This window comes from Phyllobates terribilis, unplaced genomic scaffold (assembly GCF_046119375.1).
Source record: "Phyllobates terribilis strain yellow unplaced genomic scaffold, ASM4611937v1 Scaffold_2__4_contigs__length_985480577, whole genome shotgun sequence".
In the NCBI taxonomy this organism is placed as follows: Eukaryota; Metazoa; Chordata; class Amphibia; order Anura; family Dendrobatidae; genus Phyllobates; species Phyllobates terribilis.
The window spans coordinates 467,552,541-467,575,485 of record NW_027362762.1 but is presented as its reverse complement, the minus strand read 5'-3'; the positions used below and the strand labels follow the sequence as shown (position 1 = coordinate 467,575,485).

General features: G+C 43.3%; 1 protein-coding gene across 1 annotated transcript in view; it reads right to left on the bottom strand.

Moving 5' to 3' along the window:
• Positions 1–16,728: 16,728 nt before the first annotated feature.
• Positions 16,729–22,945, bottom strand: part of COL9A2 (collagen type IX alpha 2 chain) — an 88,548-nt gene continuing 82,331 nt past the window's right edge. The window contains exons 27-32 of the mRNA XM_073665734.1: positions 22,742–22,774; positions 22,505–22,651; positions 22,266–22,320; positions 20,507–20,695; positions 20,005–20,082; positions 16,729–19,809 (exon numbers count right to left, since the gene is read on the bottom strand). Coding sequence (XP_073521835.1) covers positions 19,613–19,809; positions 20,005–20,082; positions 20,507–20,695; positions 22,266–22,320; positions 22,505–22,651; positions 22,742–22,774 — 699 coding nt within the window. The 3' untranslated portion in view covers positions 16,729–19,612. The remainder of the gene's footprint in view (positions 19,810–20,004; positions 20,083–20,506; positions 20,696–22,265; positions 22,321–22,504; positions 22,652–22,741; positions 22,775–22,945) is intronic.

Sequence of the window (22,945 nt, the reverse complement as noted above, 5' to 3'; positions counted from 1 at the left end):
TACATCTTATATATGCTGGACGCGTCCTTCTGTTCGAAGCCGGAATGGGTGGCGCCTGCGCAATGAGGCGCCGGAGTCAGCATGTGTGCAAACCGCACTATGGCGCCATTTTATTGAAGACACTGTATATGTAGATTCGCAGACAGTGTCTTTAAAAAATGGCGCAGGATAACGCGATATGCGCACGTGCTGACTTTAGCGCCATTAATAAAATTAAAAATGTACCAATAAAAATGCTCGCCACCCAGGCGTAGAACGGGTTCAATAGCTAGTAGACTATAATGTTGACAACAGAGTGAATGTGTGCTCTGTCGTGCATTATTTTTGGGCATGTACGCCTACTGGAGGTGTACACTCAGACGTTTCAGACTGTGTCTGGGTGTCTGCCTCTAGTAGGCGTATACGCCCAAAACTGATGCACGGTAGAGCGCACATTAAATTTTGATTTAAAACTGCATGCTTCTGGAACAGGGCAGATCTTTCTCTTATAATTATAGGGGTCTTGTATACGCCTTTTATATTTTATCTTTATCTATCTCTTTTAGTTATAACTTTTATTCTACATAAGTTTTCCTCTTATTCAAATCACCCATGAAGATGGATAATTTTGCTTAGAATACAGACTTCCATATCACAGGAGATGTAAGTAATGGTGAATACATGGAGATTTCACGTTTTAACACCCTACTCAATTAAAATTGTTCTTGGCCACTAATACATTTAAAAAGAAACCACGCAATGATGTTTACAATGTGTTTTATGAAAAAATGAAATCCTTCAAAGATGATATGAATATTGATCTACATTTTACAAAGGTGAGATCTGATGACTTTTATTGATGCCATTTTGAATGCACAGAGATACAGTGATGAGATCCTGAGGCCCATTGTTGTGCCATTCATCCACGACCATCACCTTATGTTGCAGCATGATAATGCATGGCCCCATGTTGCAAGAATTTGTACAGAATTCCTGAAAGCTGAAAACATCCCAGTTCTTGCATGGCCAGTATACTCACCGGACATGTCACCCATTGAGCATGTCTGGCCACCCTGGATCGCCCTGCCTGTGCGAGGCAAATGGTGGCCACACCAGACGCTGTACTGACTGGTGTTCTGACCTCCCCGGAGCCCCCCCAATACTGTAAAACTGCACATTTTAGAGTGGCCTTTTATTGTGGCCACCCTAAGGCACACCTGCTCAATAATCATGCCGTCTAATGAGCATCTGGATATGCCACACCTGTGAGGTGGATAGATTATCTTGGCAAAGGAGAAGTGCTCACTAACCCAGATTTAGACAAATTTGTGAACAATATTTGAAAGAAAAAGGCCTTTTGTGTACATAGAAAAAGTCTTAGATCTTTGAGTTCAGCTCATGAAAAATGGGAGCAAAAACAAAAGTGTTGCGTTTATAATTTTGTTCAGTGTATATGAATTGAGTACCACCACACATCCAAGTGTAGCACCCCGAGGGCTCGGCTGCTACAGGGGTATTGCACCTCAAACCAGAGGTGTGATATTCCACTCCCGGGTAAGGATGGAGTGTGGACCAGGACTCAGTAAGCTGCATGCACCACACACACCCCATTTCCGAGGGACAGCTCAACAGTGCTCCCACAAGATAGAAGTGCAGGCACGACAGCATCTGTCCCTGACTGGAGTGGGGAGGGGAAAGTACACCCAGTGGTGTAGGAGCAGATAGGGGTGGGTCTCTGGGCATAGGTAGGAGCCCATTGGTTGCTAGTCACCTGGGCTCGGGTGTCAGAAGGAGGTATAAAAGGTGGGCACCATCTTAGATCAGTGTTCAGTTCAGTGGAGACAGTCTGAGGAGAAGACAGGAAGCAGAGCCCCTACATGGGCTCTGCTCTGCAGGCAGGCCTTGTCAGGAGGCTGGAGCCTGAGAGAGAGAGAGAGAAGAAGGAACAGAAAGGAAAGTAAGAAAGGAAATGGAACAGAGGAGAAAGGAAGCAAGGAACAGGAACACAGAGAAAGGCCCAGAGACACGAGTGAAGAAGGAACCCTAAGAACCCACGAGATAACGGGTGAAGGGTTGGCAGAGCAGGGTACCGGAACCCAAATTGGTGGAGGCGACTAATCCTCAGCCAAAACCGGAGGTTGTGACCACATCTTGGTGCGACCCCTCACTACATCCACCAGGAAAGCATACCACATAGGGTCAGGGAAACCGGGGAGAGGTTTCGCCGACAGAAGGCCCGAGGAAGCCGGACAAACGTAGAGTCACTGGTGGGGCACGGCCAGAGAAAGGAAGAGAAGGGAGCCCTGTGCCACGCTCTGGAATTGCCTGGGAGTTGGTCGAGCCCCTTGCCTGGTGGACGCAGCACGGCTTGGGCAGTCACCGCCGGTACCAAGGTGACTAGGACCAGTAAAGAACTGTGAGTAAAGCATTGGAAACTGCAACCACACGTCTCTGTGTTTCATCGCCGCACCAGCACCATTAGTACTGGGACGCTCACACCATCACTCCCATCATCCACACTAGCTGCCCTGAGGCAATACTTCTCCCGTGGGGAGTTATCCCATACTCGGCTGCGCAAACAACATCAGCCTCAGCGGTCGGCAGCGTAGCGGCGGTCCCCACTGACCGCAATCCACGGGTGGCGTAGTCGGACAATTACAATACCAATAGACTGCCACTGGTTTGACCGCCCTGGGCACGGACCGGGTCACCGCCACGGAGGACTACAACCCCCAGCGATCCGGCTCCGGGTATCCCCCTGCACAGCACAGGCCCAGGGGGCGCGTCACAAGCACTACTAGATTTCACATATATTTCGTTACTAGACATTGCCAATATCACAGAGAATAATTGTACAAATACCGATCTTTCATTTGTAACTAAACGAATCAAATAAAGCAATATGATTTTTATTGTATTAGTGGGCTACAACTATTTTAATTAAGTAAGGTATTAAAATGTGAGGACCCCATCTACTGTATATTCCCGTTGTATGGTTTACAGTGTTTTCACTTGTGTCTATCGGGATGTTGGATGAGCAGATAAACCAACACTAATTATTATTAAGCCTTAAATAAATGTAGTGTAATGCCACTCTTTGGTTATGTCCACATGGAGTTTTTTAAAGCAGAAACAGATAACGCTCCTTTTTGGGGGGGAGGTTTTGGTGGAGTTTTTCTTCTTTATAGAGTTTCCTAAAGCAATTTGAAGAGGTTTTTAACAGTTTTGAAAACGTTTATATTTGTAAACATTTTTTGCAGTCTTTTGATTTGCATGCCTCGTTTGGAGTAGATTCCATAAGGATTCATCTCAAAGAAGTGGCATGCACTTTCTTTTCACATTTCCACCATGCATTTTTGAAAACCTCTTCAGGGAAAAAAACACTCAAAAACTCCTATAATAAAAGAAAATCAGTACAAAGATTTTTCAGAAAGTTTTTTAAATAGCATCTATCCATACTGCGTTGGCCCAGGCTATGCAAAATGACATACTGCACCAGGACTCGTCACAGCTGCCATAGTCGCTGCAACATGTGCAGAGTGAAATTACACCATATCGGCACATCGCATATCAACAAGTTAACCGGTAGTCCGAAAGATCTCTGTAGAGATGCAAGTCGATGACCTGAAGGGTGCAAACGGTGGAAGTGAGCACACAGCGACCGTAGTTTCTGCAGCAGCACATCCAGGCTGGGATAGTGGCGGAGCAATTGCTGTACCATGTACTACCAGGTTGAGGACGTGAGCCATGCAAGGCACGTGTGTGAGGTTGCCCCAGCATAGGGCCACCACCAGGTTCGCACTGTTATCGCACACAGCCTTCTTTGGCTCCAGGTTCAGTGGAGACAGCCAATGCTCAAACTCGGCCTGTATAGCTGTCCACAACTCTTGAGCTGTGTTACTGCGATCTCCATGGCATATTAATTTAAGTACTATTGCACTGTTGGAATGCGTGTCTGTCTCATTAAGGGAGAGGTTGAGGGCGCAGGTAGAGGCCCTAGAGGAGGTGGAGGAGGCAGAAGCAGTGGAGGAAGTGTTAGATACAGAGGTTTGTTCCGCAATCCTTGAGGATTTCAAGACTTGGTGTCTAGTAACACCTTGGTGTGTAGTGTTTTAGTTCTCAAACCCTAAGTGTTTAGTAGTTTAGTTCTACAACCCCTGTTGCCTAGTAGTTTAGTTCTCCATCTTCTGGTGTCTAGAGGTTTAGTTCTCCAACCCTAGGTGGTTAGTAGTTTAGTTCTCCATCTTCTGGTGTGTAGTGGTTTACTTCTCCAATTATAGGTGTTTAGTAGTTTAGTTCTCCAACCCCTGTTGTCTAATAGTTTAGTTCTCCATCTTCTGGTGTGTAGTGGTTTAGTTCTCCACCCCCAAGTGCCCTGCAAGCCTTTGGAATTCCAAGACCTGTGGAGCAGCCCCTTCCCCACTTGCCCCCACAGCCACCAGAGTCACCCAGTGCCCATTCAGCGAGATGTAACGCCCCTGGCCATGCTTGCTCGTCCAGGTGTCAGTGGTGAAATGCACCCTGTCAAACATAGATTTTCTCAAGGAACAACTGATGTTGTCTGCGACATACTTGTGTAGCGCAGGCACAGCTTTCTTATAGAATTGCGACTGGTCAACTGGTACTGGGGAACTGCGATAGCCATCAGCTTTCGGAAACCGTCTGTATCCATCAGGCGGAAAGGCAGCATTTCCATTGTCAACAGGTTGGAGATGGTGAAGTTCAAACTCTTAGCTTTAGCATGTGTAGGAGGAAACAATCTTTTACGTGACCACAACTGTGGGACCGAGGGCTGGCTGCTGTGCTGAGAGAGGGTGGAGTAGGGTGAACACAACAAACTGGTATTGTTAGAACCTTGCTCTTAGGTTTTTTCTATTGCTGGTCACATGACCTTGTTGGCCTATTTAGTCTTGCTCCGCCCTTCTGGCTTTGCTGGACTTCATTGTATTACTACTCTTTAGCTAGCCAGTGCTCAGTATCTAACTCTGTTAGTTTGCTTGGTTTTCGGACCTCTGTGTTCTATATTGTTTGTTTGTTCGTCTGTCTGCTACTATTTCTGTTAGGAGGTGTCCATTTTGCTCCCAGTCCCTAGTACTTGTAGGGATTCCTTCCCCACATCTATAGGTCTCCGTACAGACTAGCTGAGGACTTTAGCAGGTCTGATGGCAGGATCAGGTTCCCTGTAACATCATAGGGATCAAGCTGAGTTCTATTGTAGGGACAGATCTCCTCTCTTTCCTTAGCTCTGGTAGCAGAACATAACAGTAAGTCCAGCCTGCAAATTCTCTAAGGAAAGATTTTTCTGTTCCATCATGGTGTCGGTTCAGGATTTGTCTCAACGCCTGCAGGGACTCTCTCTGGAGGTGGCCGAGCTCCGTCAGCACGTGAGTAACTGTCCTGGAGCACATTTCTTGGAGCCTAAGGTACGTTTGCCTGATTTATTTTTTGGTGAACACCAAGAATTTTTTTCATTTAAAAATGCTTGCTTATTGTATTTTCGTTTGAGACCCAGGTCCTCTGGGGATGAATCCCAGCGCGTAGGGTTCATAATGTCACTTTTGCGCAAAGAGCCTCAGGAGTGGGCCTTTTCTTTGCAACCTAGTGATACATGCTTTAGATCAGTGGATAGTTTTTTTTCTGCTTTGGGGCTATTATATGATGATCCTGACCGTGTCTCATCTGCTGAGACTGAGTTGAGACGTTTGAGACAGGGATCAGGTAATGTGGAAAAATATTGTACTCATTTCCGTCGGTGGTCTACTCAAATAGGGTGGAACGATTCTGCTCTGAAGAGTCTGTTTCTTGCTGGGCTTAGTGAAAGGGTTAAAGACCTGCTAATTCCTTATCCCACACCTGAAGATTTGCAACAGGCTATGCAATTAGCTATACGGGTGGATAGGAGACTGCGTGCAAGGGTTAATGAGAGCAAATCCTCTGCTATGTCAGTTTCTGGTCATGAGAATATGTGTACTGACAGTGGAGAGCCGATGGAGATTGGAGCGATGGCACCTCGCTCTCAAGAAAAGGACCGCAGATTTTCTGAAGGTTTGTGTTTCTATTGCGGAAATTCTGGTCATTTCATTAAAAGCTGTGTGCTTCGTATGAAGAAAGAAAAAAAAATGGTCAGTCATGCCCGTATTGCCTGTTTAAATTCCAAGGGTGTATTTTTAGCTGCTTCCACTATTGCTCAGGAAAAATTAATGGAATTTCGAGTGTTTGTCGATTGTGGGTCTACACTGAATGTAATTGATGGGGGATTCTTGGAAAAACTCAATTTAAAACCCGAGACTATGATTGTACTATTGAATTTGTCCCTGGAGCGACTCTTCCTAAAAGTCGTTTATTTAACCTTACTATTCCTGAGAGAAAGGCTTTGGAGGAATACATACAGACAAGTTTGGCCGCCGGTCACATTAGGCCCTCTAAGTCTCCTGTGGCGGTTGGATTTTTTTTTGTAAAAAAAAAGGACGGCGGTTTACGTCCTTGTCTGGATTTTCGTGAGATTAACAAAATTACCGTACGCAATCCTTACCCACTGCCATTGATTCCTGATCTGTTTAACCAGTTAGTGGGGGCCAAGTGGTTCTCTAAAATTAACCTTCGGGGGGCATACAATCTGTTGCGCATGAAGGAGGGTGACGAATGGAAGACTGCTTTTAACACTCCTGTGGGTCATTTTGAGAATTTGGTTATGCCTTTTGGTCTTACTAATGCTCCTGCATTTTTTCAGAATCTTATTAATGACATCCTTAGACCTTTGATCGGCAAAAATGTGGTTGTGTATTTGGATGACATTTTGATTTATTCGCCGGATCTGGAGTCTCATTGGCGGAGCGTACGTGAAGTATTACAGTTATTAATTGACAATTCTCTTTTTGCTAAGCTGGAGAAATGTGAGTTCGCTGTACAGAGAATTAGTTTTTTGGGCTACATTATCTCCAGCGAAGGTTTTGAGATGGACCCGGTTAAAGTTCAAGCTGTGCAGGAATGGCCTAGGCCTATTGGTTTGAAATCGATACAGAGGTTTTTGGGTTTCGCCAATTATTATAGAAAATTCATTAAAAATTTTTCTATTATTGTCAAACCTCTGACCGATCTCACCAGGAAAGGTGCTGATGCGGTTCAGTGGACTTCTGAGGCCATTGAAGCTTTTGTGTATCTCAAGGAGAGGTTCACCTCTGCTCCCATCCTTATGCAGCCTGATGTGACTAAGCCGTTTTTGGTTGAGGTTGATGCTTCCTCTGTGGGGGTTGGCGCAGTATTGTCTCAGGATAACGGGGATGGAGTACATCCCTGTGCTTTTTTTTCAAAAAAATTTTCGGAGACTGAACTGAATTACGATATTGGTAATCGGGAATTATTGGCTATTAAACTCGCATTTGAACATTGGCGCCACCTCTTGGAAGGTGCTGAATTTCCCGTTCAGGTTTTTACGGATCATAAAAATCTGATATATCTTGATGCTGCCAAGCGCCTGAATGCCCGTCAGGCTAGGTGGGCACTGTTTTTCTCGCGGTTTAATTTTTCCGTTACTTACATCCCAGGTACTAAGAATGTTAAGGCGGATGCCTTGTCTCGCAGTTTTTCTCCCATAGTCGGTGCTGAGAAAGAGGAGAACATTTTACAAGAAGGTGTTGTGATAGCTGCTTTGGACTCCGTTTTGGAAGATGAGATTCTTAAAGCACAGGAGAATGCCCCATCTAACACTCCCCATGGGAGGTTGTTTGTGCCTGGGACCTTTAGGAGAGATTTGTTTGTTGAGTGTCACGAATCTCGGTTGACAGGTCATCCCGGAATATCTGAGACCAAGAGACTGGTGGGTCGCAGTTTTTGGTGGCCTGGATGGCAGAAGGAAGTCATTAAGTGGGTGCGTCAATGTACTATATGTGCTAGATCTAAGTCCTCACATACTCCTGCTGCGGGGTTACTTTGCCCTCTGGAGGTTCCCAGTGCTCCTTGGACACATTTGGCTATGGACTTTATAACTGACCTTCCCCCGTCTGAGGGTTTTACTGTCATCTGGGTGGTCGTGGACCGTTTTAGCAAGATGTGTCACTTGGTTCCCTTCGTCAAACTGCCCTGCGCTAAGACTCTCGCTAAGGCCTTTGTCAAGGAAATTGTCAGACTTCATGGCGTTCCTACTGACATTGTTTCTGATAGGGGACCTCAGTTCGTGGCTCGTTTTTGGCGCGCCTTTTGTGACAGGTTGGGAGTTCATTTGTCGATCTCATCCGGATATCATCCTGAATCTAATGGCCAGACAGAAAGGAAAAACCAGGATGTTGAGCAGTTCTTGCGTTGTTTTGTGGCAGACAATCAAGAGGGGTGGTCTGAGTTTCTGCCACTTGCTGAATTTGCTCTGAACAATCATACATCTTCTTCTGCTGGTTGTTCGCCTTTTTTTTGTTGTTCAGGGAGACATCCGTCGTTTGGGTCGTTCTCCAAGTTGGTATCTGCCGTGCCTGAGGAGGAGAATTTTTCCGGCGATTTGGAGAGAGTTTGGATGGATGTACGTGGTAATCTTCAGGAGGCTAACAGAAAATCTAAAGACTACTTTGATAGGAAACGACAGGAGGTTTTGTTCGCTGTTGGTGACATGGTTTGGTTGTCCTCTAGGAATCTGCGGATGAGGATTCCTTCTAAGAAATTGGGTCCCAAGTTTGTAGGGCCCTTTAAGGTGCTTCAGGTTGTCAACCAATCTGCTGTTAAGTTGGAGGTTCCTACCTCCTGGAGAATTAATCCGGTGTTTCATGTCTCTCTGTTGAAAAAAGCTGTTGTGTCGGATTGTGACGCCTCTGCCTCTGTTCCTCCGGTGGTGGAGGACGGGGAATATGAAATTTCTCGCGTCCTTAATTCTAGACGGTATAGAGGTAGTTTGCAGTATCTCGTGGCCTGGAAAGGTTTCGGACCCGAGGATAACTCATGGGTGAGGTCGGATGATGTTTCCGCGTCCAGACTTATCAGAGCGTTTCAAAGGAGATTTCCTGATAAGCCTGGTCCTAGGGGATCCGGAGGATCCTCTTAGAAGGGGGGGTACTGTTAGAACCTTGCTCTTAGGTTTTTTCTATTGCTGGTCACATGACCTTGTTGGCCTATTTAGTCTTGCTCCGCCCTTCTGGCTTTGCTGGACTTCATTGTATTACTACTCTTTAGCTAGCCAGTGCTCAGTATCTAACTCTGTTAGTTTGCTTGGTCTTCGGACCTCTGTGTTCTATATTGTTTGTTTGTTCTTCTGTCTGCTACTATTTCTGTTAGGAGGTGTCCATTTTGCTCCCAGTCCCTAGTACTTGTAGGGATTCCTTCCCCACATCTATAGGTCTCCGTACAGACTAGCTGAGGACTTTAGCAGGTCTGATCGCAGGATCAGGTTCCCTGTTACATCGTAGGGATCAAGCTGAGTTCTATCGTAGGGACAGATCTCCTCTCTTTCCTTAGCTCTGGTAGCAGAACATAACAGGTATACTATGAGTGAGGTGCAGGCGTAGATATTATGGTGGATTGAGAAAGATGTCGTGTGCTCGGTGTCTGAGATCGGTGAAAAACAGGAGGCATGTTCACTTTCGGAACAGCTGACACACTCTCACTCACCCCAACTGTAGAGGGTAAACAAGTGGAGGTTCTGCGCTGGAGACCTGTGTCAGAACACTTGCCACGGTGATGGAGGAGGAAGAAGCAGCAGATGCGGTTGATGGGTCGGCCGGTGGTTGTCGAGGACTACTAGTCCACATTTTAGCGTAATGAGATTCCCAGACTAATGCATGTTGATTGCGCATCTGCTGGTTCATGCATGTAGTAGTCAAACTATTGGAAATTTTGCCTCTACTGAGTCATTTTTACAAAGTTGGCAGATAACGTGAGTTGGGTCATCCTTTGCAGTCTCAAAAAAGGCCCAGGCTAGGCAACCCTTGCCGCCCCTGCAAACTGCAGACCAGCGACCACTGCTGGCCACAGCCAGAGTTGTGGCTGACGATGCAGTTCTTGTCGTGGTTGCATCACTTAGTGTCTGTGTGGGAAGCCAGAACGTAGCCTCCTCATCTTCCTTCTCCTCCACCTGCTGCTGAGCTACTCAGCTGGGTGCCTCTGCGTTCCCACAAAGCGGGATCTACAACCTCATCACCATCCTCTCTGTTCTCCCACTCCTCGCCCTGACCGTCACCCTCCTCCTCTTACTGCCCTCACAGCACAGTACAGTCAGCGTGCGCCTCAGGTATTTAAGTCTAATCAGGATCACCTCCACTCCCAGGTGTTAACATCTGGTGATGAGGGTCTGGATTCTGTTCGGACCCTACTTCGTCCGGCCCCGGATGCAACTGAAAAAATTTTTGGGCATCGGTGCAAATGCTTTCCTCCTCTTGAGTCTGTGAATCTGTGGAGCAGACCTCTGATGAGCATGGAATAGAAAGAGTGAACAGCTCTTCAGACTCGCTCATCTGTGGTTCCCCACAGTCAGTTGGGCAGTTGGAGAGTTGTGACGCGAGGTGAAACAAGGGTAATTGGGGTGCCACCTCTGAAGACTGTCTGTGATGTTACGGTGGAGGGAGGAAGAGGAGGACAGGCCACTTGATGCAGCACTTTACATCCACAGGAGCACATGCTCTTTCTGGCCCTCATCTACAAGGCGTACTGCTATGCGGCTGCCAATGAAAAGGAGTAGAGTAGCCCATCCAGTAACAGAAGTTGTCAAAATGTTGCGCAATTACTCACTGCAGCAGAACAACCCTAAACAGCTATTCAGTACTTTCAAGTCTCTCCTCTGTCCCCCAGCTACCCCTCCCTCTCCTCTCATCTCAGCTGAAGACTTTGCCTCATTCTTCAAGCAGAAGATTGACAACATAAGGCAAAGCTTTTGCCTAAAGTCCCCATAGCCCCTCTTCATAACTACTCAACTCTCCTCCTCCAAAACCAGCTTTTCCACCCTCCCAGAAGATCAACTTTCCTCTTTATTCTTCAAATCACATCTTACCAGCTGTAAACTTGACCCAATCCAGTCCCACCTCATTTCAAACCTTACCACAATCTTCATCTCAATCTTAACCCACCACTTCAACCTTTCACCAACAACTGCTGTCTTCCCTTCATGCTTCAAACATATCTCGGCCACACCCATCCTCAAAGAGCCGTACCTTGACCCATCCTCTGTGTCTAGCTATTGCCCCATATCACTTCCCCCCTATGCCTCAAAACTATTGGAACAACACGGTCATTTTTTAACTGTCCTCCAACCTTTCCTCCTGCTCCCTCTTTGACCGCTCACAATCTGGCTTCCGACCACACCATTCCAGTGAAACTGCCCTGACTAAAGTCACAAACAGCCTACTAACCGCCAAATCCAAGTGATACTAGTTTGTACTCCTCCTCCTGGACCTAGTATCTGCCTTCAACACAGTGGACCATTTCCTCTTGTTAAAGGCTCTCTCATCTCTTGGCATCACAGACTTGACCCTATATTGGATCTCCTCATACCTAATAGAACGGACATACAATGTCTCCCACTCACACACCACCTCATCATCTCGCCCCCTATGTGTTGGTGTCCCCCAAGGTTCAATTCTGGGAACCTTGCTCTTCTCCATCTACACCTACGGCCTGGGAAAGCTCATAGAGTCTCACGGCTTTCAGTATCACCTCTATGCTGATGACACACAGATCTACATAGCCACAGCACAAAATATAAAATATAACCTTTATTAAATATCTATAAAATTCAGTAAAGTGCTAAGTGCCCGTGTAATGAGATTAACAAATACACAAAAACTTTACCGCAAGTAAATTATCTCAATGCTAGGTGTCAGCTTCTTATAGCATTAATAAGATGTAATTGGTTTACTTGGCATTCACCATAAAAATGGCACATAAAGAGATCCCTCATGTATATCACAAAACAGTCGGGTCTATGTAATCACTTGAAACCTTCATTGCTAGCTTCAATGTGTAATATATGTATTCTCTTAGCGGTTCTGTACACACATATGAGGATCCTCTTGTTAACACCATTCACAAAGAAAATGGCACAGAAAGAAATCCTTCATGCCCAGTCGGGTCTATGTGATCATTTGAAACCTTCATTTTTAGCTTCAATATAATGTATGTGATCCTTTAACCATTTTACCCAAACATATGAGGAGCCTCTTATTACCATCCAGGCTTATTTCCTCATATGGATAGCCTGGATGGTAATAAGAGTCTCCTCATATGTGTGTACTGGCCTCTACCTACCCTTCCAGAGACCTCAGGTCGGGGCCAGTAAATGAGATGTAGGCTTAGGTACCAAACAGGGGCGGACACAGACTGTAGTGGGCCCCTGTGCAAGAAATTTTTGGCCCCCCCCCCTGCCCTTCATAAGGCAACAAAGTTATGTAAACATAACCTCCCCGTGTGCATCTCTCACCCCCCCCATGTGCATCTCTCACCCCCCCATGTGCATCTCTCACCCCCCCATGTGCATCTCTCACCCCCCCATGTGCATCTCTCATCCCCCCCATGTGCATCTCTCATCCCCCCATGTGCATCTCTCACCCCCCCATGTGCATCTCTCACCCCCCCATGTGCATCTCTCATCCCCCCCATGTGCATCTCTCATCCCCCCATGTGCATCTCTCACCCCCCATGTGCATCTCTCACCCCCCCATGTGCATCTCTCACCCCCCCATGTGCATCTCTCATCCCCCCCCATGTGCATCTCTCATCCCCCCCATGTGCATCTCTCATCCCCCCATGTGCATCTCATCCCCCCATGTGCATCTCATCCCCCCCGTGCATCTCTGATTCCCCCCACTCCTAGTTAATTAATTGTATTTAAAAAAAATAAAACTTGTTATACTTACCCCCATGCGATCCCTGCAGAATCCTGGCGCTCGTCCAAATCGCTGACACCAGGTTCTCCTGACTTCCGGTCATGTGACGGCGCGGTCACATGACCGGAAGTCAGGGGAATCATAAAGGCGCTGCCGCAGCAGAGCAGCGCAGTGCTGAGATGTCCCGGACCTGGCGATTAGCATGGGGCCGGGGGCCCCATGAGGAGAGAGACGCACAAGAGGGGGGGCTCCGAGGGGGCCCCTACCGGCCGGGCCCCATACTGGAGTCAGGGCAGTCATGCCCTGATGGCGGCCCTGCTGGAGGCTGGAGGGGCCCCCTCTCCCTCGGGGCCCCCGTTCAATGAACCGGCTGCACGGGCGGTAGTTCCGCCCCTGGTACCAAACATTATGAGATCCTCACTATTAAGGAGGTCCCAGGCAGAAAATATTACAGAAAATATTAATGCCGTATTTTCTATCACCATTTTATCTTTCTTTACATGCTACACATGAATGGAATATATCCATAATTCATGAAGATACTGCGCTTCTGTGGGTTGCCAGCTACCAAAACTTTTGTGATTTTATCCACAGATGCAAATATGTTCCCCCGATCATTAATATATCCATGGATTGTGTCAAACTCAGATTATATAGATATGGCATGGAAAATATTGTACTTCCATTGTAATATAAAGAATTTTCACATGGAAGGACTATGTCTGCCTGCGAAGCAGTATTTGTCACCTTGCCTTGATTTGCACAATTATAACTACATTTATGACACATACTATCAGAGATGCAAGCTTTTGAACTGTAGGCTGATAACAAGCTGGATAGTCCCTCTCTTCTTCAGTCTAGAGGGCACGACAAGGTTTCCATAAAGAATTTCAAATTTTGATTCATCTGACCACAGAATAGTTTTCCATTTTGCCTCAGACCATTTTAAATGAGCTTTGGCTCAGAGAAAAAGGCAGCATTTCTGCATTGAGTTGATATATGACTTTTACTTGGCTTGATGGAACTTTAACTTGCATTTGTGGATTGCACGGAAAACTGTGTTCACAGACAATGATTTCTGGAAGTATTTCTGAGCAAATGTGTATACAAAGCCATGCACATCCTGTCTCCTCCATACATCTGTGACCTAGTCTCCTGATACATACCTACACACAACCTACGATCCTCACAAGATCTCCTTCTCTACTCCCCTCTCATCTCCTCTTCCCACAATCGCATACAAGATTTCTCCGGTGCATCTCTTCTACTCTGGAACTCTCTACTCCAAAGCATCAGACTCTTGCCTACCTTGGAAACCTTCAAAATGAACCTGAAGACCTACCTATTCCGACAAGCCTACAACCTGCAGTAACCATCACTCCACCATACCACTGCACGACCAGCTTTACCTTCACCTACTGTATCCTCACCCATCCCTTGTAGACTCGCGGGCAGGGTCCTCTCTCCTTCTGTACCAGTTTGCCATTGCGTTTTTGTTCAAGATTATTGTAATTGTTTTTGCTATGTATACCCCCTTTTTCACATGTAACGCGCCATGGAATAAATGGCGCTATAATAATAAATAATAATAATAATAATAATAAAATGCAGTGATTTTCATGACCAAATCATGCCAGTGTTTAATACAGTGTCAACTGAAGGACCGTAAATCACGAGTGTGAAGACACCCGGGTCAGTGGGTGCTCTTGTCCGCTGGCCCACCTGTCTTTAGAAAGACCGCATAGACCAGGGCTCATACCACTGAACGCCCGCTCTCTTTTACTGTGGGCTGAACACTACTCAGACATCACAGGGTGAGAGTAAAACAGTGTGGAAATAATATATTGAACCATCAGCAAACAATGACATATAGAACAGTCCCACAAATACCCAAGATGGTGCAAATTACAGAGTCCTCACCCTTCCACTGGCCCGCCGGGAACAGAGCAGCTGCAATTTCAGGGCTTCCAGGGTCGACTACCCCCACCACTGGCACCCCGTTTTTGGCAGGCGCCCAAAGAGAGGAGGTAACGACAAGCTTAGGAAACTAGTCGAGCGCAGTGAGGTTTGGGACCAGGTGACCTGATTGTCCCAACCTGGATTCTTCGAGTTGTCTCTGAGGGTTCAGCAATGATCAATGGATCTGATCTGTATTCCTCCATTTGGGGCCTTAGTCCCCTGTGCTGATATGCTGTAGAATGACACCAAATAGAGGCAGAGATCCCCTTTTTATAGATCACAATTGTCAAGGGCCAGGGATGAAGGTGGAAAGGGCTCGTGACTCATTGTTTGAGCATTTAATCAACTTGCATAGTTTGTCCTCCATTGCTCGTCAAATCAGCAACTCTCTGTGCTGGTATAATAGGTAATTAACATATTATCAAACAGTTTTGCTCCATGACCCTATCTTGCAAGATTTGCAAACAGTAAGTTGCAGTACATCTCAACTCAAGGGTCAACATTCAGGATTATTCAAGCAATAGTCTGTGTTAATCAACCAAAGAAGAACACAAATGTAAAGGTCAGCATGAAGATAAAAGCATATAGTCTTGGCTTACTGAATTTATGTCTGGCATAATTAAGAAGAAAAGCTGTGTCGTCACAATGAGCATCCATTATTACCCCTTGTGCACATAGATTTCTCCAAAATCTCTGAATCTTTTAATGATATTATGTAGTGTAGATGGTGAGATATTCAAAGGCTTTTAAATTTTATGTTGAGGAACATTTTTCTGAAAATTCACAGATTGGTGAACATCTGAACATCTTTTCTTCTGAGAGACTCTGCCTGCTCTTTTTATATACAGTCATGTGACTTAGTTGAAAATTGACTACTTACTTTTCCAGCCTCTTGTTAACTATGTCCCAATGTTCTGAGATGTGCTGCTGCCATGCATTTCTAAATAATTAAATTGTTTCAAATAAATTAATATCTGTGATGCTTCAGGATTTGAGCCCTTGATTCTGTGTTCTAGGGTCGGTATCTCTTTCCACTGAGCCACAGCTGATGCACGTTTCCTTTGATTGTTTTAGTTGTATTATCTTTTTTTCTGTCGGTTTTGGGTAACAGGTGTTCTTCATTTACTTTGTTTGTCTGTCCTATCACCTTTCAGGTACAGCTTTAAATACCTTCCCCTACTGGTGTTTCCTTCTGGTGATAGACTTTGTTGGATTCATTCACTGTGCTGTAGTTTGTGTTGCTTGCAGTTGCTTTGTGTGTGATTCCTTTAATCCTTATGGAACTGCTACTCTAGTGATCCTAGGAACTGCTAAGGTCATTCAGGGTAAGCCGTCGTCGAGTGGAGGCACCATTGTCTTACCTTAGGGTACCAACCTCTGTGGTCAGGCAGGGATAGACCAGGGTCAGAGAAGAGTTTTTCCTAATCTGAACAGGTACCTGTTAGGTTCAGGTATTTGTCTTCCTGGTTTGTATGTTACCCATGTGAATGTGCTTTGGCAGTCATAACAATATCTAACTTTCAACTTCTGATATATATGTTCTATATTCTGTGTGAATAAACTAGGCTATAAGAAATTTTCAAATCATTGTATTCTTGTTTTCTTTAGACAGTGACACTTTTTTGGAATTGCGGTTGTAGATGTAGCTGAGCAGCAATACTGGACATAGCCCATGGACATTGTGTGTGTTGTGTGTGTGTTTAGGGACCAAATGCATTAGTATTATGAACTGCATGTGGTCCCTGTGGTGCAAGACAATAAATCGTTTTAGATCATTTAGATGTTTTTCCATTGTAACAATTCTGTTTTTGCTGTAAGAGGACTTAGCTACACATACAGCAAATTTTTGGTGAGCCTGTTGCGGGTCTGTCCTGAACAAGAAGATCTGCAGTATGGAGTATGATGAGGGAAAATAGCAGCCTTTTTCAAAACAGGACACGTGTTTCTGATTTCCCATTAAACTGAAAAGTACAACCCACAGCAATCGCAGAAAAAATTACACCCCAACTTGCTTTATTCTTTGTTTACGCAAAAATTATTCTTTCAGTTATTTATAAAATAATCATTTACATAGATTTACATTTTGAGGAACAATAAAATAAGGTCTTGGTGGCATAACATAGCAAAACCACAAAACTAAGGACAGTTTAAAGGTAACCTGTCATGTTAAAAGTGCAGTCCGATCTGCAGATATCGTGTTACAGAGAAGGAAGAAATGTGAAAATTTAAAAATAGCTTTTGTGAGTAAAGATTCAGTATAACTTGTCATTTATTGCTCTAGTTCTATGATCAGGAGTCCAGTGGGCGGTTCTACATAGTGACTAAGTGCTATCTCTGTAAGCTCATTTATACAGGGAAAGGTTAACGATTCCTGAACAGGACCGCTCACTGGAATCTTGACCATAGAAAGTGCAGAGGTTTAAATGAATAATATATACATTATGAAGAATATTTACTCAGAAAACTGTCTAGATATACTAGATATCAACCTGTTCAGCTCCACCTGCTTTATAAAATGCTGCCCACAGATTAGACTTCTTTTTCTTAATGTGACAGGTTCTCTTTAACCATTGTGAATTGGAGATATAATACAAGCACACTTAAATTACAGTTTAACAAATATGAACTTTGTCAAGGGTCCTTTTCTATTATTTCTTTGCAAGAACTAGCAAAGGGAATGGAAATGGTGAGGTAAATTTGCAAAATGTGCAGATTGCAGAAGAAAACAGCCATTTATAATAAAATATGTTTTAATGACAATGGGGCCTAATGAAGAACATTTACCTTTGACCTCCTAAAACACAGACTTCCGAAGACTCACCTTCCACATCTTATCACATTCTTGAAGACATACAGTTTTCACTTATTTCTAATACACAGACACAAGTTCCCTAAGCACCTCCATTTCATCTCACGGCATACTGGGACACAGACACCCCTTACTGTTTAGGTTTTACAGTATATGGATAATATCTACTATGGCACATGCTCTTTTTATGGCACATGCCATATATTTACAGATTGATTACCTTCTTCTGAATGATTATTTCACATTATAATATTACAGCCACACATATAATTCACATATACAATGACGTTAACTGAACACTATATAGAGTTAATGTATAGGCATAGACACAATGGCAAAAGAAAGACAATGAACATGGCAATAGACAGGGTGAAGATGCCAAGCAGAATGAATAAAGACATAAACGCCTCTTAGCAGAGTACAAAAACAATGCACAACAAAAAAGGAGGAATAGCAGAGAATTTCCATCGACTTTATACACCAAATACAGTATATACTCCACTTTTTCCAACAAAAAAAGGCATGTAATTGTGACAATACAACAAGAAACAGAAACAAGAAACACACACCTAGAAGCAAACTAAAGCACATAAAAAACACAAAGACCGGCAGACATGAAGCAAGTCAAGACATGAAAAACACAAGTGGACAACAGACACACAAAAGAAAGATGTAGCAGAAGAAACATATAACCACTAGAGTACATTACTCTGTAGACACAAAGACAGGGACAAAAATGACATCAGAACAGATAAAAGTATTACACATAACACATACAGGAGACAGATGATACAGAACATAACAGACAGCTACGCCACACACATACAAAGGAAAGCACATATACAGAACATACATAACAAGACCTACACAAATCCTGCCAGGAGACTAAAGGACCATGCTTCACAAAGTCAGAAAGTAGCATACAAGCACATAAATTAAGACTCTGTGCCTGTAATATTATCTTATGAAGAACACATCTCAACAGAAGACATATAACATTAGCCACTCTCAGGAAAATATACTAAGCTTCCTTACAATGGAGGACTGTCTAATACTGGTGCATCGATGGTGTAGTAACATAAAGTAACCAATACAACTTCATGTGACTGTGGATATCGCACTTTTTTTCTTATGCACCAGTATTCCTGAATGCTCCACTGCGGGTTATGTAATTTCGTAGATATTATCCACTACTTGCATATCGGACTGAATAAGTATAAAGGGTGTTCTCATGTTACAGTGTCCAAGAGGTAAATCTCAATACGCAGATGGTGTACCCAATACCGTTAGTTAAGTGCTTACACATACTAGTAAAGGTAGGCTTGGTCCTCCGATATAGATCACGTGCATTTAGCTGATAAGTGATGGCTACCATAACATGGTGTCCAGACTGTGAAAATAGCATAAATCACTAATGGAATAAAGCACATTTTGACTTAAACCCCCTGATTAAATGATGGTGCCTGAAACTTGTCAGTCTGTGTCAGCTCATTTACATAACATAGGGCCAAATGAAAAATCACAGAAATAAAGCAAAACCAATCATGATTTAAATATCAAATTTTTTTTCAACTTCGAAACCATTGTACACTGACAATTATGATTAAGGCATTTCTTAACGTCTTTAGAAGAGTGGAAAAATACGAGGGTGCACTATGGCTTCATTGAGGTCTGCAGTATCAGAAACAAACATACATTGCATTATATGTCCGGTGGTGGGCATGACTCGGTGACTATACATCTTCGAAAGCCATCATTGAAGTCAGACACATCTTCACTTATCAAAAGAATGTGGAAAAGAAAGGATAGTGTTGAGGTCAGTGTTTAGGAGGAAAGTGGTCGATAGTACATGGTCACTGAATAATTATAATGACTTCTAGGAATCCTCTCCTGTTCCTCCCAAAGTTAATGGTTATGTTGCTCACAATAACCTCCTCTCTGCTGTAAGGACCCATTAAGATGGTTTTTATTGGGGTGTGGGTCCATCCAGCAGGAAATTGCCTCTATTTGATGTCAATTTTCAGTTTCTCTCTTAAGTCCTGGGGAATGCTTTAAAAGAACAGTATGGTCATTAACCTTTGATGGCGCCAGGTTCAGTTAGAGAGGCGGGAGCATATGCGGATGCTGCCAAACATGCTGCTGCTTCACAAAATCCTGTCAGACCTGCTGGTCCAGGCAAGCCAGGTCTACCAGGTTGTCCTGCAGCTCCTTCTGGGCCTCTTTCTCCATCTTTTCCATCAATTGCATAACCAGGAATGCCAGGAAGACCTGAGAAAGAGAGAATTATCTATTCATTTGCTATTAAACATCTCCCAGGTCTTCGTTCCAAAGAATTGCTTCTTATAAATGTAATATAACCCTGTGAAGTCTATTTTATTGGATGAGATTCAAATTTTGTAAGAAAAGAAGGTTGCAAAATAATTATAATATAATCAGAACAAACAACATCTGTACCAGTCTCACCTGTAATTCCATGAGGTCCAGGAAGACCTTGGTGTCCACGGCCCTGTTCTCCCCGATCTCCCTTTTCTCCTCGTTTACCTGGAAGAATTCAGAAAAGTCTTTAATATAATGCAAATATTGCAACTTCTCTATATCACATATCTGAACTGTAACTGATTAGGTTTTCCAGTGCGATTTCCTACTTGTAGCTCTGGTGCAAATGCAAATCGAATAAGTGAAAGTTGCACATTATTTATCATGCAGGAATAGCCATACTATGCAAATAAAACATGTGGCTTCTCTAGAGTATATCTGCTCGCTCAACTTTCTTCCTTCTTTGTTAGTATCAGGGAAAACAATACAAATCTACATAGATTCATTTATGAACATTAACTTACTACAATTCATTTATTACAAAACTTGTTCTAAATTCATTTTATTAGAATACTTGAAAAAAAAAATTGGGGGGATTTTTTTGGGTTAATTATTTTTTTGCCAATTCTAGGTACACAACTTTACAAACCTTTGGGTCCTGTATTTCCAATTTGGCCCATAACTCCAATAATGCCAGGGATACCCCGAGGCCCATGTGGTCCATGTGGTCCTTGTTCTCCGGGAGAGCCTGGTGGACCTGGAGGTCCAGGTGGTCCCGTAATGCCAGCTCCACCAAGGGCTTCTCTCTTAGCACTGACGGCTACAGCTGATAGTTGCTCTGTGGACAAAAAAAAGTTTTTGAAATATCACACAATATTGTTCTGTCCCCTCCGTCTACCTCCAGGTGAAGTGGCATCAATCATTCTTGATAGTTCAACGTTAAGTTACTGAATATCAATATTAGAAAGAAGACAAAATCTATCCAGAAAACTGAGAGAAGCAATTTTGCCTTCTATGCACTTAGATTCCATTACTCATGTACACATCCCCTATTAGTATGGATAACTTGTCAAATAAAATTATTAGAACAAAAATACATTGAAAACTGTAATTTTCAATAAAGTAAAAATGGTGGTGTTTTATGAAGCCTAAAAAGCATGTAAATGCATAGATGACCATGGATAGATACTATCAAAAATGCTATTGAAGATTCTGAATCACCAATTCTGCACTAACAGTAGAGAAAATAGTAGACAGGAAATTGAAGACAAACTTGCTGGATAATATGCCTGCCCCAATAACATAGGAAATCAGCAATAAAAATGGATTTAAATGTTGAATTGACCTCAAAAGATCCTGTAGAACATGGCAGATGGGGAGGGCACAATGTGAAAAATAAATAAGAAGGCAGGAGGAAAAAAATAAATAAAACGAACTAAAAAAAGTGTCTGAAACATACAAATAATTGCTACAGAAAGGAGAACACAATTTAAAACGTATATTAGTGTTCCTTTGTGATTATAAAAAGAAAAATCATGAAAAAATCTGAGAAATAGAAACGTGTTTCCTTTTTTACTGTATCTTTTTACCGATATTGTAAAAAGAAAAATATCATAAATAAAAATTCTAAATATGTGCCTGGTCATGCACATATTAAAAAAGGCCTGGTCTTAAACTACTTAAAGGGAATCTTTTGTCTGTTTTTTGCTACTTAATCTGAGGGCAGCATAATGTAGAGGCAGAGACCCTGATTCCAGTGATGTGTTATGTACTGGGCTGCTTGCTGTAGTTTTGATAATATCACTGGTTAATCAGCAGCAGATTATCATTAGAGGACTAGTAAGCCTGCTACCATGTATTCCTCCTTATTCATGAGCTCTGTATTACCCTGCCCCCAGCACTGATTGGCAGCTTTATGTATACACTGTGCATGGACAGAAAGTTGACAATCAGTTGTGTGGGTGGAGTTATACAAAGCATTCAGAGAACTGGTAGATCTGCAGCAGAGAAAACAGTGATTTTATCAAAATGACAGCAAGCAGCCCAGTAAGTGACACATTGCTGGAATCAGGGTCTCTGCCCCTATATTATGCTGCTTTCAGATGAGGTAGCAAAAAACTGCTGACAGAATCTCTTTAAAGTCTTAAATATCGCTAATAGAGTCATTTAGAAAAATTTAGAAACACAGACATCTTGACTAAAATTGCAACACGTGCCATATCATGTGCTCCAGAAATTGATGCTTTAGGTGATCACTACTATATTGCAGATAAATGTTTACACTACATCACATTGCTCAAGATGACCACCTTCAGTATTGTGCAGTGTGGAAATTCACATCACACCTGCATTTGTGCAGAAAGTCACTTACAGGATCTTTGGATGTGACTTACTTTAGAAATACTCACCTTGCAACATTTTCAGCACAACTTCAATTATATGTTGATCTCCTGCATCTCTTCCCTGAAATGAGAAAATATTACTGGAACCTTATCAGGCAGAATGTTGTGAAAGTCATGATGTCACTTTGAGATTCGCTTGTCCTAGACATGACTGTCTGGCTTCCTTAAAGTCAAATTAATATTTATGAGAAATCACTTAAGATGATATTGTACTGGTCATTAAAGAACATTTTGATATTACTCACAGGAACTCCTGGGCGTCCAGGCATCCCAGGAACACCCCTTTCTCCATTATGTCCTCTTGGTCCTGGTAGTCCTGCAAGGCCTTGTATTCCAGGCTGCCCAGGATCTCCAGTGGGTCCTGTATAGCCAAGCTCTCCATATACACCTTGCTGTAAAGATACATAAGAAAGCATTCAACACATGAGCTGCCACTGTAAAAAAATTAAACTGAAAAACATTAAATGTCTTGACGAACTTACCTGTCCCTTGGGACCTGGTTCACCTGAGTCACCCTAAAAGAACAGAAATATAATTGAGCCATATTTGAAAACACTGTGCAGTGTTATCCATGTCGGTACTGTATATTACTTGTGTTTCAAAAGTTTACCTGGGCCCTCCATCTAATACTTATACATAATGCTGCATTTATTATAAAACATAATACTTATAAATAAATATTATTT